An 18,584-nucleotide genomic window follows, 5' to 3' on the forward strand; every position below is an offset into this window, starting at 1 on the left:
TACATTTCTTTGCTCTATTCCAATAGCGATAATGATACGAACAAAGCCAATCCGCACTATCGAGTCTGGTACGAACGCTCGACCCGTCAGCGTCGTTTTTAAGTCGCTCCGTACGTAAAAATACAAAGTTTTGGTTAAAGGTGATATCAGACGGTTCACTCGAATGATTGTTCACTCGAGAGAATGCTTCATTTCTTTTTCATTCTATGTTCACACGGCTTAGACGAAATGATACAGAAATGAACATTCATTGTTCTTTCTTTTAAATATGTCATCGAATGAAGTCGTACGTCTTGGAATTCGTTTAATTTGCGATCATTTAATCAAAGAGTTGACAAAAAAGAAGCAAAGAAAACGTCGACGGTGGTGGGTGCGACCATGGATTGCAAGAAGAAATTTATTAGGAGCTTCCAATACATTGTTGAGAGAACTAGCCGTTGAAGATCCTGATTCATATTGTAATCATCTTCGAATGGATGAAAGTAAATTTGAAGAACTTCTACTTCTTGTTGCTCCGTTAATAACGAAAGAAAACACTTTAATGAGAGATAGCATACCTACCCGGATAAAACTTCAAATTGTACTGAGATACCTGGCTACAGGTGATAGTTTTGGAAGTTTAGAGTTTTTGTACAGAGTACCTCGAAATACAATATCCTACTTTTTTCAAGAAGTATGTGAAGCCATTTGGACAGCCCTTGGAAAGGTTATTAAGGTCAGTTATATCTATTTAATAACTAGCTGACACTGCGAACTTCGTACCGCCTAACAGTCGATTCTTTAATTTTTAATTTTTTTAATACTTATTTTTGCTATTCGTGACACCGGGTTAGCTATAAAATATTAAAAATATTGACAAATATTGACACTAATATTTATAGGATATCTACTAACGTCACTCAATTGCCTTCCCGGAACCCCTCCACTAACTCTTAAACTTTATTGTATGGTATTAAAGTTCAAATTGACTTTTAAGTATTATTACGAATCTTTTGTATGGGAATATAGAAAAGGTTTGTTTTTAAACTTTTCAGGCATTTTTTTTAAATTTTTCTAACCGTAACAACCATCCTCGTACTTCAAGGAATATTATAAAAAAAGAATTAGTGAAATCGGTTCAGCTGATCTCGAGATTTGCGCTTAGCAACAAATTCAGCGATTCATTTTTATATATATAGAGAAGAGAAATATTAAGTTATTTTCTTGAAACATTTTAATTTAGACAATCAACATTTACATAATACTTTTTAAAGCTTGTGAGAGTACGTTTTCTTGCTCTTGGGTGGATGTTTGGACAATTGTGACTTGATTGGTCTCTTGTGGTGAACTCACGGGTACAGGCACTGGTTGTGGTTGCGTATAAACTTGTTCGGTGACAAGGTAGTTACTATAATTATACTCCGGTGTTGTATTTTGGTATAGAGGCGACTGGTTGATAGTAAATGGGGATGGAGTGCTGGAGTCCGAGTAAATTATTTCCGGAAATGATTGTTTCTGTGTTAACCGTTCCTGAGTCATCACAGATTGAAGTTTTTCCTGACATATCAAAGCCCTGTTCAAGGGCATTTTCTTGAGTTGTACTGCCAAACTTTTGCAAAACAAATCAAACTCATCTTCAGTTTGGACTTTGGCTTGCTCGCTTATAGCTTTTAATTCTTTAATTGCTCTATCAATCGGTATATCAATCTTCCTTTTCTTGTTTGTTGGCTTTCGAGGATATGGAGTCATCAGTTCACTACTTCCATTCCTACTAATCTCAGAATTTGGCGTCTTCTGTTCCTCACTGCCAGCTTGAGTCTGCTCAGATTCAGCAGAGTCTTCATTTTGAGTCTGTGGTGCATCCTGTAATTAAAATGTTGACACTTTTATTATTACAGGTTCCTGGAAGTCAACATGAATGGAATAACATAATGGAAGACTACTATAGATTATGGAACTTTCCAAACTGTTGTGGTGCAATGGATGGAAAATTGGTGAATATAAGATGCCCAGGAAGATCAGGCTCTGAATATTTCGACTACAAAAAGAATTTTAGTATTCATCTATTTGCAGTGGTAGATGCGAATTATAATTTTATTTATATAGATGTTGGGACAAACGGAAGGGCAAATGATGCATCCGTCTTTAATAAATCAACACTGAATGAAGCTTTGTTGTCGAATCTTCTAAATTTCCCAAAGGAAGGCGTAATCGTCGCAGATGATGCCTTTCCTTTGCGGACGGATGTTTTGAAACCATATAATACTAGAGGAGAGTTTGGCGATAAACAAAAAATATTTAACTATCGGCTGTCAAGGGCTCGACGAGTGGTCGAAAACTCTTTTGGAATATTAGTATCAAAATTTCGAATCTATGAAAAGGCGATTCCATTGTCAGTGCAAAAAGTTGAACAACTTGTTAAAACGACGTTTGCATTACATAATTGGCTCAGAAAAACTACAGTGGACTACGTGCAACAACGATCACTGGAAACTGAGGATTGGGTCACATGGTCCATTTTACCTGGAGAATGGCGAGAAGTACCATCTTTAGCATTAAGCGATTTACCACCAACCAATGCAAGAAATCATAGTGAAAATGCCCGCCGCGTGCGTGACGTATATGCAGAAAAGTTCGTCACTTCATGCACTGTACCATGGCAATGGAACATGATAAGAAGAATATGATGTAATAATACTGAATAAACCTATACAATTCATATACGTTGTTTTTGTTTGAGTGTAAGTATTAAGTAGGTACTAGCGATTGCAACCCGGTATGTTTTTCAACGCGGCCGGGCCCGGTTGCATTCGTCGCCAATCCGGCCGTGCCCGCCGGGCCCGGCCGGGTTATGTGTTAGCGATGAAACCTAAGTATTTTATGAAAATTTTCTCTATAAGAATGAAGAAACATAATGATTCAAGGTTAATATTTATTTCAAACTGGCTTATGAATAATTATCACAATAATCAGCCTCACTCAAGTCTCAAAATCGCACTTAATACAGAATTTATTACTTTTACTTATAGACGGAAAAGTAACATTAGTATTAGTAATTATTCATTTTAATAAGTTTAAATAAGCAGCTTTTTCTCTTTACTCCTTATAAGTGTCTTTTTGAAAACATAATATTTAAATAATTGTGTGTGCTCGCAAACAAAAAAAATCGACTTCAATTACATCGACAAGTAATACAACGTAATAAGACGAAAAAATAGTCCCATAAATACGCGCTAACAAAGATTACTCAAAAAGTAATAATCAGATCTCGATCAAATTTAAACAAGGCTACATGACAAGTATTGGCCTTCGATTAAAGTAAGAATCATGAAAATAGATAAACCCAGTGAAAAGTTATGCGGTTTAATACGAGATACGATATAACGATACGATATACAGTCGACGAAAAAGTAGTCAAGTAAATACGCATTACTAGATAACTCTAAGTACTTATCAGATTTTAATTAAATTTAAATGGGACCACATGACACGCAACACCTTTCAGTTAAAATAAAGTTCATCGAAATCGGTCCACCAAGTCAAAAGTTCTGATCTAACATACATTTAAAAAAATTCAATCAAATTGAGAACCTCCTCCTTTTTGGACGTCGGTTAATAATAAACTAATAACGCAGCTAAAGGTACTTAACGTGTCGCTATTATACTGTCATATTAAAAATATTAGAAAATATATCGTAAAAAACATACTACAAAATTATTTATAACAATTGATTTTAATATTTTGAGTATTAAAGTTACATTAATGTGTTGTAAGTATGTAATTTTTCTAGCAAACATTATATCGACTACAGCGGTCGTGTCACATCTCTGAAATCATGCGGCGGGTGCGCGGCGAGCGGGCGAGTCTGTGCATGCCCGCCCCCCGCGTCTCTTTTACCTCCGCGATGCCGGATTTGTTTTCATAAAAATAACTATAAAAATCGACTTACCGATGAAATGTGATACTGGATTTAAACTTTGTATGTTTTCTAGTATCGTTTTTGCAAGATCGAACTGCACATTTTACCATTTTTATACGTAAATATGAAAAAAATCTCTAGAGAAACGCTCTTTGCTAACACTCAACGACGACTACAAGCGCTCGCGGCGGGAACGTAATTTTGTTGTCACCCGTGCCTATTGTTCCCACTTCGTTGGGCGCGCTCTATACTACTGTAATGTATACTCTAAGGTCTAATCCCATATCCCAAAGGCATTGGCTGCTTAAAGATTCAATAATATTCCATTTCTAAATCCTATTCTAGTTCTAGTGACTAAATATAGTTAATGTGAATAAGTATAATAAACTTTTAATAAATATCAATAAATAGTTTTTTTTTTTAAACTAAAATACTATCTATATCCGTTATAGCATTTGATGGCAGCGTGAAAGGATTTCAAAAGAGATCCCCGGTACGCCTTCCAGTGTGAAAGTGAAATAAAACGTGAAAACAAAATTAATTTGTGATAACTATTTTACTATTTGTGTTATTATACTATTTCTGTGAGAAAAGTTTAACTCTTGCATGTGATGTGAAAACAAAATATATATAATAAAATAAAATAAAAACTTTATTGTGAACAGAAAACCGCAATTATTAAATAAACATTCGTAAAAGTGAATTATCATAGTTTGGTCGAACGAGATTGAGCTTGCATCCAAGGCTCCACACTGCACCTGCGAAAACCGATATGCTTCTTATCAGGACCACAGTGGCGTTCTGCGCAACTTATATCATTTGCTGGCACCCACACGCGTCAGCAACACCAAGCTCGTCCACTCGATCTCTTCCAGTCCCGGCGTCTATTTTGATTATGTAGGCAAATTGAAAATTAATAATGGCCATCTCAGCGTATTGATGCCAATTAACATATCAAACATCAAACTGCACATAGAAAACATTTTGTCCGTTTTAGTTACCGTTAGACATCTATGTCAACAAACAGATGCTCTTGATAATTCGGAATGCTACCTTCAACTGGTGACGTGAATATGGGTCACAGTATTGGTGAGGTGACGTCATTTTGACGTAATACTAAAAGTTGAAATTCAGGAGACTTACAGCATAAGCAATGTAATAAATTACATTATTTATAAGAATATGAGTTTGTTTTCGTAAATAAAACACACTGGTCGCAATAATTATAGAAAATTTTAATTATATAAAGCTTAGAAACATGGCAGTCATTTTTGGTCTGTTTTTGTAGGCATGAGATCAATGATAATAGAATTAAAAAAAAAAAAAAAAACAATTAAGTAAAAAATAAGAATCATTCATTTTTAGTATTTTGTCCCATAGAAAAAAAAATCTAGATTAATTATGGTAACAAACAACACAAATTTTTTTCTAGGCAATCAAGACATGCGGGTTTCTTGCCGGTATGATGTTCTTTTCTTCTTCTAAGCTGGACATATAGTGCACGTTCCTCGTATCGCCAGCTTTTCAGATGTTTGGGGACCAGGGTCTGTATCTTCTATTTTCAAGATTCTCTTGATAGAAGCACGAACGTCGCGAGAAATATTGGGATTGTTATAACGGCGCAACATGTGAGGTTTACAAAGTTCGTCAGCTATCTCGCTTAGAAAAGTGTATGTGTCAATATTTCTTGCATTTTCTTAGTTTTTAGAGTTATACAGTACATACGAATTAACTGCACATATATCGATCAAACGATAGAAAAGGACTTGTGGCCATCGCTTGGTTCTTCGAATGCAAGAATAGTTACTGCACATTTTATCCAGACCATCAACACCATTTTTAGTGGAATTGTAAAATAAAATAATATCTGATTTTTCACCTTCTTCATCATTACACTTGTCATGATGCATGGATGATAAAAGAACGACTGCTTTGTTGCGCTTTGGTACATACAAGACCATAGTCATTTCCTTCGTAAAGCCATAAAGAGTTTCTCCTACAAGTCTTGATCTTTTGGGCAAAAAATCCGTAGGTATTTCTCGTTTGATTTTATTCATAGTGCCCACGTACGTGAGACCATTTTTCTTCAGAAGATCTACTGCCTCAATCGATGTGAACCAGTTATCTCCGGTAATGTTCCTGTTTGTATTTTGAATTGGTTTTGTCAGGCGTAAAATACTCTGTGTAGGTTTTGAAAACTCTTTTTCTTCATCAGTCAGTCCTTGCCCGTCGGTGTCTTTTCCACAGTATATGTAAGCATTGTAGAGATAATTGTTCGAAGCATCTGTCATACACATAACCTTTATGCCATATTTTCCTGGTTTCTTTGGCATATACATGAGAATTTTACAGCGACAGCGGCATCTAACAAGCATTTCGTCGATGCACATATGAGGGCCAGGAGTATAATATTTTTGACAGTTTGATATGAAAATATCATACAACTCAGATACATGTGTAGCTGGATCTGTCTTCTTTCTTTCTTCTCTGGTAGTGGGATCATCGAAACGCAAAACCGTCAGTAACATAAGAAAACGCTTTTGTGAAAAAACACACCGAAATATTTCCCTACCTTTGCCATCTGTAGCAAACAAAGACGCGATATACTCTTTGTTGCTTTTAAAAATTGCTGTATATAATAAGCAACCAATCAAAGCACATAATTCTGTAATATCTATGTTTTTCAATTCAGGCCTCTCTTCTCTTTTATACTTCTGTCTCATATCCTCTAACTTTCGATTGCTATGTAAAACAATTATATGTAAAATATCTTCACTAAACAAAATGTTCCAGAAGTCTATTTTTTCAGTGCAATCACGCGTTCCGATAGGTCTTTGAACTTCTACAATATTGTGTCTTGGAGTTCTAACACTGCTACGGAAAGGATCTTTATACCATTTAAACTGCTGTTTATTTCCGACCTTTTTTCCTAAAAAGTATTGCCTATTGCTTGTCAAATTGATTAGAGGCTCATCATCAGAGTCAGAGACAAGTGCTGGATCTTGATTTTCTGTGTCGCATAGTTCACTCGCAGTGTCGTGATCCGATTCTAAGCAGTGAGTGTCGTGCAAAAATCGATCTTCCGTATCGCTGATGTCACTCACATTTTTTTCTAATAATCCCGATACAACACGCTCGAAATCCTCGTCATTTGGATTCATTTTTAACCACAAAACGAAACTAAGTCATGAAATAAATCACTGACACTAATGGTGACGTGACGTCAAATTGACGTTTGAGTGTGAGTTGGAGTGTCAGTGTGCGAATAAAGGATCCAATAATTTTTTTTCGAAGATATATAATGATTAACAAAATATTTATTTACCTAAATGTAATAGCCTAAAATATCTTGCGGGCATAATGCCACTTTGCACGTGGAGCATAAAATGATGATGCGTTTTTCTTAATTTTATGTGCTGCAAAATCGGCACATTTTTTCTTATTATAATTATTGATTAGGCCTCGCCCCAACCGTAACCTAAAATCCTTATGGGAGTCGCCCGTAGTTCTATGGAGAGTTGTGTACGTTATGTATGAACTTATTATGGCAGCATTAAACAAGAAAAAAAAATCTCATCCAAAACTACTTTTGCGGCTTATGGGATATGATCTGAAATGATCGAAGCGATCGACACCTCCCATATAGCGCGTATAATCTGCAATTGATTCTGGACACAAGACGTCTGCTTTGGTGCCATCTTTTTGTGTTCTTTTTTTAAAGATAACATCCTTTGGATTGTGTGCTGTTATGAGCACAGATACTTCTCGGGTCCCATTTAGCCACTCATTTTATTGCAGATACCGGTTATGCAGTTACTGTTGCTAATTAGTGTTTCCCGAAGCGCAAATTTCTTCTCTGAGTCTTCTCGATTTTGTCTGGTAGTTCCTTCCGGTTGGTACGGACTGTTCCAATTGCATAAACACGTTTCATGTATAAATCATCAAGTAAATTAACTCTGTTAAAAAAAATTGTCAAACACCAATAATTGGCTAGTTTTGACTAACACTACTTTTAACACTACTGTACTTAAACCATCTTGGCCGACCGATTTTGTATTTTTTAGAGACTTGATAATAGAGATCACCTCCTGTGTGCTGCATGGTTCCAAGAAAATAGATTTGCTGACTTGGTTTCCTTTTCAAAGTCATTTTATTGTGTTTCATCAGGTTATATTTATTTAGTTTGTCGATGAAAACCTTATTAAAGCTATTTACAATATCGACAGGATTTTAAATACTTTTTTTATCATGTACTATTTATGTCTTGTCAACCTTGCAATTGACTGAAATAATTATGATCGCCTTTAATAACAGTCCAAGCAGCTTTGCATTTTTAAACTGACGTAGCAATATATTTACTGTTTGACTTTTTTTGGACTTGACTTATACAAGATCTAAGTAATTTAGTAAACTTAAGTTAGTTTTAAACTTAGTTTTATAGCTTTTATATCGCAATTTTCTTTTTGTTTTTGCTGATTTCTTTAATCTACGTGTTATTCATTTCATAATTTTAGGCTGGTTTATAATTTTGACCTTTATTTTGTTCAACCGTGTCAGAGTCAACATTATCAATAATTTGATTACATTTGATGGCTTGCATGCAGTCTTTAAATTCTTTAATGTTATCCTGACTTTACTCTCTTACAGTAATAAAATAATACGTGAAAAATGAAGGTTTCGATTTGACTCTAAAAGTTATAGTTTGACAAGTATTATGGTCAGACAACTCCGATTCAAAAAGCTGATGAAACTTCGTTTAAAGTACTAGCTATATGGTCTATACATTTGTTTCGCCTAGTAGGCTTGTTAATGTGACATTTGATATTATAACTTTCTCGTAACATTTTCTTTGTCACATTATTATCACAAAGTATATCAATATTTAAATCACCGGCGATAACAATACTTTTTTTCGTATTTTTTGACTTATCTAGTGTTAAGTCCAATTTGTCAAAAAATATATTGACGTTAGAATTCGGACTACGATACACACACAGGACGATGCAATGCAGTTCAATTAATTCAACAGCTCAGCACTCAAAGAAATAGACAACAAACTCAGACCTAACAACAAAGATCAGCATCTTTAAGAATGTAGAGGAATTTCTGAATTCACTGCCTAAAGTAGAAAGCCATTATTGTCAAACATCATCTAATAAACTCTACATTGAGCCATTGCGGTCTAGTCTAAGAGAAATATACCGCTTTTATAAAGTTGAGTGTCAAACACAAAATAACATTGCATCATCCTGGAAAACCTTCTACAATACTTTGAAAACTATGAATTTAGATCTTTATATGTATTACGAAAAAGGATCAATGTTATACATGTACACAGTATAAGACAGGAACATGCGATGAAGAAACCTTCCGAAAACATGAGCAAAAGAAACAATCAGCAAGAGAAGAGAAAACAAAAGACAAGGAACAATCCATTAACTGTCCTGATATTGAAACTTATACCGTAGATCTAGGTATTGGTTCCAAGGTTAAATGCAAGTGCAAATTACTACAAAACTAAGTTGAAGGTCCATAATAAGACCTTCCTTAAGTACTATAAAGATGCTGTGTGCTATGTTTGGCACGAAGCTGTTGGAGGTATAGAGTGATGTGTTTGCATCGATTATTACACACTTTTTTACAAAAAAAAAAAAATAGAAAAAAAAACTAGAAAAAAATTACGATTTGGAGTAATAATGCAGTTAATGCAAGCAAGTGATCTTTGAAAACACTGTTTTTTCATCGTTAAGCATGTAGGATGTCCCACGGGTCTGTTGTGTTTATTTTTATGTTTGAGATTAATAATGCTTCTAGGTATTTTATAGATTTTGCAACGTTGTCTTTGACTTAATGCACTCACTACACACATGATTTATATGCCACTCTCTTCGCTGGTAGCGGTAGCACCCTGCTGCGCTGATGCAAGTGACCCCTCTATATTTGCTAAATCAAAAAGAAAGAAAATGTAATTATCGTTTCATTTTTGATTCTCTAATAGGCACGCCATGAAACCTACAGATTTTTTATGGGTTTAATTGTATAGATGCGCATTCAAATTGTTTAATAGAAAATAGAGCTTGCTTGCCACTATCAGTATTGTCAGCATCTCCCTGCTGCGATATCTCAGTCTTTGCGGCCATTGATTCTAATGCACTATTCATTAGTGCCGTTGCGAATTTCAAATCTGGAATAAAAAATTCAGTTCTTTTGAAAATTTATTGGAAACGATAAAAATTGAAACGATTGAAATTATCAACGTTCATGAACACAACTCTCGCATATTTAGAAATTATGATGATTTGTTCCAATTTTTCAACAAATAGAATCACGGTCTTCTAAGTCTTCACTCATAGAACATAGAGTTCATTTTGAGGTTAGAGTAGGAAAAACGTAAGTTTTTCCTCAACAAAAGTTATTCAATAACGTGCGGATCTATAATCTATGTTAGCTTCGGGATTGCTTCGCATTGCTCTAAGGATAGGGCAAGTATGAGATGTGGCTTTGTGTTGTGTGGGGTGTTGTTTTTTTGTGAAGCGGGTGTTGTGCGCGGTACAGTTATGGTATTTTGCGGGTTGGTCCTTGGTCGGGCGATCAGTGTGTATGTGCCTCTCCTCCGCGCAGTGCGCACAGCGGCTTGCACGTGCTTCTGCGTGTATCGTTCTTCAACAGGACCTTGAACTGCATTGAGGATAGGTTTCATAAGCCAAGGGCGTTGTGGATATTCAGAGTCACCTGAAAAATTAGTTTCTATAGACAAAAACTAACTGATATTTTACTATTTTAGATACCTTTATTTTTATGAAGTTTTTTTAAATTGCTTTTTAGGCCAAGTTTTTGTTATTTTACTGTCAAAAATTTCTTGAATTACACTTTTTATTGGTCTTGGAGATGATGCAATTTTATCTTTTAATAATTCTTTGATATATTATGCTCCAGTTATGTCTTCTTGATAGACTTTAAAATAAAAAACCTAATTGTTGGGAAAATGCAATCTTAAGTCTGCGGCTACCACATTCTTTTTTTGTGTAATGTTTATTATTACTTTGTCATTGATAGACAGAGTTGACTTAAAAAATGATTTGCAGACTCGTATCATATTTTCGTCAACGTTTAAATGATACGCATAATTGTTTGGCGGGGCTTCGCAGCATTAGAGTATCGATACTTAGGTCGAACAACTTCTATACTATTAATTATAAATTGCCGTTGCCGATTCAAATCCGATAATTCATAATTTTTTTTAAAAAATAGTCATTCTCTTCTCTTCTGGTATTTTAGATGAACATTTTTGACGACATTTTTCGGTACACGAGGGTCCAATTTTCTTCTCTGGTATAATTTTATTTGTCCTCGAAACATGAGACACCAGTATTCTGTAGCCTTTTTGCCTTCACGCGTATCCAATTCTGTGTTCGTTTTTGTCTTTTCCGAGTATTTGTAACTTCAGTTAATGGGTTTCTCGATATTTCTCCTTCCACGATCAAAGGTGACGTCGCAGATTGTAATTCTTCTGGAGTTGATCCAGTTAGCGCTATATCATCCAACTCCGAATCACTGGATGTATTGCATCACTGGATGTTGACTCTGTACATCTTGATGATGAACCATAATTCGGATCCTTGACGCTGTCATCAGAGTCAACACCAGGAAAATTTGTATCTACAAGGTAAATATATTAATTAAAACGTTTATAAAATAAATAATTATCATCCCTATTTGTGACTGATTATATTTTTTTATTGTACATTATTGTTTGTGAGTTGTATTGTTGACTTTTAATTTGTTTTATATTAAACAACGATAAAATAAAATAAACTACCTTGGTTTTCATCCTCGTTTGAGTTTCCACTATCGCTAGAAGATGATGACGAAGATGTTGATGAAGTGTAACTACAGGCCCGATCAGTAGTATTTTGATTTATTTCTAGGATATCAAAACAAAGAGTACATAGTAAAATTAATAAAATATAAATAAATAAATATTGCAGGACAGTTGTATAACTGTACCTACCTTCGGTTAATACTTCAACTGTATTAACATCATGAGAATCATTTGTTACTTCCATTGTCTCTTCAAGACTGGATTGATGGAACTGTTATAAGGCTTTCTATTTGAGTCTTTTTAAAAAAAGGATAAAAAGGAAATCTGAACTTGATTTAATAAAAGGGTCACTTTATTAATTTGAAACAGTGGAAATAGAAAAGGCAAGTGGTCTGACCCGAAGACTGGAGACTGAGCCCTGAAGACTCGAGATTAATAAGCTTTTAATTCAAAGTGCTTACGAGGCACCAGTGTCAGGGTTATTACATACATAACATGTATATAACAGCCCCCCGGTTAAGAGGGAAACTTACGAAAAATGTAAGTTTCCGGTAGTAATTATTCAGTACGTAAACGCGGAATAGTTGAAACTGGTCTAAGTTCAATATCAGGATTATCGTTATCTGTAATATTCTCTGTTATAGGATTAACCACGAGCTTTTTAGAACACTTGCCTCTTTTACAAAAATAGCTTAAAACTAAGGAGACACATAAAATTAAAGATAATATACTAATAATAGGAAAACTTACATGATTATTAAAGTTGCTAGGTTTTTCAACAATTTTTAAGTTATCAATTATTTCATCGGATACAATTTTAAAAGTTTTTAAATTATCTAGGCTAACACTTTTAATTTTAGGAATTGGTATATCAATATTTATTTTCTTAAGACGATTAAAATTACAGCAACTATCATTAATTATATTAAAGTCTGAGGATATAGATGGAACATTAATTCTTGGATACGTTTTTGCAACTAATTTTAGATTCTTAAAAAAGGCTGTACATTGAGAAGGAATATTAAGAATACCTGTACCGGATATTACAAATTCAAATGAAACTGAAACTAGCAGCTAGCAGCTAGCAGCCAAAATTAAATGACACTGAAACTAGAAGCCACGCTTTATATCTCTTAAAAAAGCAACAGATTAAGTTGTAACTGTACAGAAATTAGTGACGTTATATCATCTCGCTATGAAAAAGATCTAAAGGGTAAATTCCACCCCTTCTATTTTTTATATTTAAAAACCCAAACAGGGAGGTTAATTCGATATAAAAGCAAAAAATCTATGTCTTTAAGCATGAAATAAGGTTAAAATTTAAATCAAAGGTCGTTTAGAATATTAAAAAAAAATTAGAAAAAAAGGTAAAAAAATAAATAATCCACTTTGATTATTTTTTTAATATTGCAATTTCCCTAAGGAGGCAATTATATTGTATTTGTGAAAGTAATCATATCTCTGTTCGTGGACACTACATTTTGTTGTAACTTCGTAGAAACCTTTCTATTACTGTCTAGAAACGATGATAAAAATTTCAAAAGGGATACTCAATCCCTTCTATTTTTTTTTATTTTTTTTTTTTCTCTAAGACAATGCCTATATACTACTTCTTCAAATGTCTATATCTCTGCTCGTGGACACTACATTTTGTTGTAACTTCGTAGAAACCTTTCTATTACTGTCTAGAAACGATGATAAAAATTTCAAAAGGGATACTCAATCCCTTCTATTTTTTTTTATTTTATTTTTTTCTCTAAGACAATGCCTATATACTACTTCTTCAAATGTCTATATCTCTGCTCGTGGACACTACATTTTGTTGTAACTTCGTAGAAACCTTTCTATTACTGTCTAGAAACGATGATAAAAATTTCAAAAGGGATACTCAATCCCTTCTATTTTTTTTTATTTTTTTTTTCTCTAAGACAATGCCTATATACTACTTCTTCAAATGTCTATATCTCTGCTCGTGGACACTACATTTTGTTGTAACTTCGCAGAAACCTTTCTGTTCCTGTCTAGAAACGATGATAATCTAGACAGGAATAGAAAGGTTTCTACGAAGTTACAACAAAATGTAGTGTCCACGAGCAGAGATATAGACATTTAAAGAAGTAGTATATAGGCATTGTCTTAGCGAAAAAAAAAAATAGAAGGGATTGAGTATCCCTTTTGAAATTTTTATTATCGTTTCTAGACAGTAATAGAAAGGTTTCTGCGAAGTTACAACAAAATGTAGTGTCCACGAGCAGAGATATAGACATTTGAAGAAGTAGTATATAGGCATTGTCTTAGAGAAAAAAAAAAAAAAAAAATAGAAGGGATTGAGTATCCCTTTTGAAATTTTTATCATCGTTTCTAGATAGTAATATAAAGGTTTCTACGAAGTTACAACAAAATGTAGTGTCCACGAGCAGAGATATAGACATTTAAAGAAGTAGTATATAGGCATTGTCTTAGAGAAAAAAAAAAATAAAAAAAAAATAGAAGGGATTGAGTATTCCTTTTGAAATTTTTATCATCGTTTCTTGATAGTAATATAAAGGTTTCTACGAAGTTACAACAAAATGTAGTGTCCACGAGCAGAGATATAGACATTTGAAGAAGTACGAGGGCGGGGTGAAAAGTTTCCAGCCTGATAAATAAAAACAACTTTTTTCGGTTTTTTTTTCGCTTTATATTTTAAAATAATCTCTATCAAGATTAATAAATTTTTCATAACAGTGCTCTAATGCAGTGATACCACTTTTATAGTCTGATTTATCAAGTCCCTCAAAATACTCATATGCAGCACCGATGACTTCCTCGTTGCTCTCAAATTTTTTGCCTCCAAGCCACTTTATAAGGTTAGGAAACAGATACTAGTCGCTGGGGGCTAAATCTGGCGAATATGGTGGTTGGGAGAACAATGCGAGCTTCAATTCGTTGATTTTAGCCATCGCAAAGACTGACGAATGGGCAGGTGCGTTGTCATGGTGAAATAAGATTTTTTTTCGCCAAGTTTGGTCGTTTATTTTTCACTGCGTCCTTTAAACGTTGCAATAAATGTGCGTAGTATTGACCATTGATAGTTTTTCCCTCCTCTAGATAATCAATGAAGGAAATTCCTTTTGTATCCCAAAAAATAGTTGCCATAACCTTATTCGCTGATGAAACTGTCTTTGCCTTCTTTCAGGTTGGTTCACCTGGTCCAATCCATCGTTTTGACTGTTGTTTATTTTCAGAAGTGTAGTGGTGAATCCAAGTTATAAATTGACGTAAAAATTTGCTGGGGTTGCGCTTGTACAGCGCCAAATTTTTGATTGAAACAGTTTTTCGGGTCAACTTTTAATCGACCGCTAGCCAACGCGGCAGCCACCTAACACAGAGCTTCCCCATGCTCAAATGTTCATGTAAAATATTGCATACACGTTCAATTGATATCCTAGTATCATCAGCTATCTCACTTACTTTAATATGCGGTTCTCCATTACCATTTTATGAATTTTTTCAATCATTTCGAGAATCGTGACCTCAAAGGGGCGTCTTGAATGTGGTTCGTCAGAAGTACTCGTTTGACCTTTCTTAAATTCAGAAACCTACTGTTTCACTATTGAATATGACGGTGAAGAGCCTTTCAGTGTGGAATCCAGCGCTTCTTTAATTTGAAATGGTGTTAGGCCTTTTAAATAGAAGTATTTGATGACCTTCCGCTTCTCTGATTTTACCATTTTCACGTAAGCAATCGAGGTGTCTTGTTCAAGCGCCTCTCAAATGTATACTATCAGAGCCATCGACCCGAAAATTTATATAAATGCTAGTGAGATATAGTACTATAGAATACAAACCAAAAATTAGACCTGCTAGCGCGATCTCTAGGTCAGGCCGGAAACTTTTCACCCCGCCCTGGTAGTATATAGGCATTGTCTTAGAGAAAAAAAAAATAAAAAAATAGAAGGGATTGAGTATCCCTTTTGAAATTTTTATCATCGTTTCTAGACAGTAATAGAAAGGTTTCTACGAAGTTACAACAAAATGTAGTGTCCACGAGCAGAGATATAGACATTTGAAGAAGTAGTATATAGGCATTGTCTTAGAGAAAAAAAAAATAAAAAAAAAATAGAAGGGATTGAGTATCCCTTTTGAAATTTTTATCATCGTTTCTTGATAGTAATATAAAGGTTTCTACGAAGTTACAACAAAATGTAGTGTCCACGAGCAGAGATATAGACATTTGAAGAAGTAGTATATAGGCATTGTCTTAGAGAAAAAAAAAAAATAAAAAAAATAGAAGGGATTGAGTATCCCTTTTGAAATTTTTATCATCGTTTCTAGACAGTAATAGAAAGGTTTCTACGAAGTTACAACAAAATGTAGTGTCCACGAGCAGAGATATAGACATTTGAAGAAGTAGTATATAGGCATTGTCTTAGAGAAAAAATAAAAAATAAAAAAAAAAATAGAAGGGATTGAGTATCCCTTTTGAAATTTTTATCATCGTTTCTAGACAGTAATAGAAAGATTTCTACGAAGGTACAACAAAATGTAGTGTCCACGAGCAGAGATATAGACATTTGAAGAAGTAGTATATAGGCATTGTCTTAGAGAAAAAAAAATTAAAAAAAATAGAATGGATTGAGTATCCCTTTTGAAATTTTTATCATCGTTTCTAGACAGTAATAGAAAGGTTTCTACGAAGTTACAACAAAATGTAGTGTCCACGAGCAGAGATATAGACATTTGAAGAAGTAGTATATAGGCATTGTCTTAGAGAAAAAAAAAAAAATAAAAAAAAATAGAAGGGATTGAGTATCCCTTTTAAATTTTTATCATCGTTTCTTGATAGTAATATAAAAGTTTCTACGAAGTTACAACAAAATGTAGTGTCCACGAGCAGAGATATAGACATTTGAAGAAGTAGTATATAGGCATTGTCTTAGAGAAAAAAAAAATAAAAAAAAAATAGAAGGGATTGAGTATCCCTTTTGAAATTTTTATCATCGTTTCTAGACAGGAACAGAAAGGTTTCTGCGAAGTTACAACAAAATGTAGTGTCCACGAGCAGAGATATAGACATTTGAAGAAGTAGTATATAGGCATTGTCTTAGAGAAAAAAAAAAATAAAAAAAAATAGAAGGGATTGAGTATCCCTTTTGAAATTTTTATCATCGTTTCTAGACAGTAATAGAAAGGTTTCTACGAAGTTACAACAAAATGTAGTGTCCACGAGCAGAGATATAGACATTTGAAGAAGTAGTATATAGGCATTGTCTTAGAGAAAAAAAAATAAAAAAAAAATAGAAGGGATTAAGTATCCCTTTTGAAATTTTTATCATCGTTTCTAGATAGTAATATAAAGGTTTCTACGAAGTTACAACAAAATGTAGTGTCTACGAGCAGAGATATAGACATTTGAAGAAATGGTACATAGGCGTTGTCTTAGAGAAAAAAATAAAATAAAAAATAAATAGAAGGGGTTGAGTATCCGCTTTGAAAATTGTCTTATCTTTTCTTGATAGTAAAGAAAAGGTTTCTGCAAAGTTACAACAAAATGCAGTGTCTATGAGCCGAGATATGATAACTTTAATAAATTTTATTTAATCGTCTGCTTAGAAAAAAACCCAAAATAAAAAAAAAAATTAAAGTAATTTTTTTTTTTATAATCTTTCTTGTTATTATAAATTACCTTAAGTAATTTTTTTTTTTTATAATCTTTCTTGTTATTATAAATTACCTTTGTTTTCAAATTTTGACCCTATTTTATGCTTAGTAACATTAATTTTTTAGCTTTTATATCGAATTAACCTCCTTTTTTAGTTTTTAAATTTAAAAAAAAAAGAAGGGGTGGTATTTACCCTTTGGATTTTTTTCCATAGTTAGATGAACAAACGATACTAATTTGTGTAAAGTTACAAATCAATCTGTTGTTTAGAAGCAGAGATATAAAGAGTGGCTGCTAGTTTCAGCGTCATAAATTCAAAGGCATTGTGATCACATTCTATAGATAGTTTTGAGGGTTTTGTTTGGACAAACACCCATTTATTATTGTTTAATCTGTGCCAAATATCTACATCTCCAAAGATAAAATTATAAGGGCAATTTTCAGGAATCGATGACAAGGCTTGGGTGATAATTTCTACTTCACAGGACGGGTTATTAAGTACAGCGTAGACGTCTGTGATTTCACAAAGGTAAGTTTCGGTAAGTATCTTTTCACAAGTATGTAGATTACTAAGGTAAGTATATGATAATCTATCTATACTAAGAGCCAGGAACTGTTCTGAAGGGAGAATCAAAGCAAACGAGTTCAACTTGTCGCTGTCGTGTGGGGTTAGTAAAGGTATGTTTTTATATACATTAAATTGCTGTAGGTCTACTAAAGAAAGCTTAACTATAAACATTATTCTATAATATTATTTAGGTAATAACATGTTAAATCGGCTATATTAATAAAAGTATGTATATTGCTTATATCTAAACTTACAGGAAAATCTCTATACTTAGGAATTAACTTAAGATTATTAACAATATCATTATACAATTGATTTGGTGTCAGAATTGATGGGTGTAGAATATTGCTTTTTACAAATAAAATGGAATTTAGTAAGTCTTCGACTCTAAAGGACAACGTAAATAAACTTGATTGTAATGCATTTAGAATACCATTAAACACATTTTCTACACTAACAGTATTAAATTTATGGGTTACATTAATGATTGACATTTTTAATTGGTCAACGACGTCATTTAACTTTGCTTGGTTCAGGTTAATTTCATGCAAAGAGTTATTAATATTATTGATCTATTCATGAATATTGTCAAGATGGTGTTGAATAGGGATTATTTCTGAAGGAATAACAATGTGAAATTGGTCATTAATG

General features: G+C 33.5%; 1 protein-coding gene across 1 annotated transcript; it reads right to left on the reverse strand.

Moving 5' to 3' along the window:
- Positions 1 to 5,380: 5,380 nt before the first annotated feature.
- LOC123666991 lies at positions 5,381 to 7,060 on the reverse strand. Its single transcript, XM_045601003.1, has 2 exons — positions 5,707 to 7,060; positions 5,381 to 5,595 (listed from the first exon to the last, which is right to left on the reverse strand). Exons 1-2 carry the CDS (start codon positions 7,058 to 7,060, stop codon positions 5,381 to 5,383), a joined length of 1,569 nt encoding a protein of 522 aa, XP_045456959.1.
- Positions 7,061 to 18,584: the final 11,524 nt, after the last annotated feature.

This window comes from Melitaea cinxia, chromosome 27, assembly GCF_905220565.1.
Source record: "Melitaea cinxia chromosome 27, ilMelCinx1.1, whole genome shotgun sequence".
NCBI lineage: Eukaryota > Metazoa > Arthropoda > Insecta > Lepidoptera > Nymphalidae > Melitaea > Melitaea cinxia.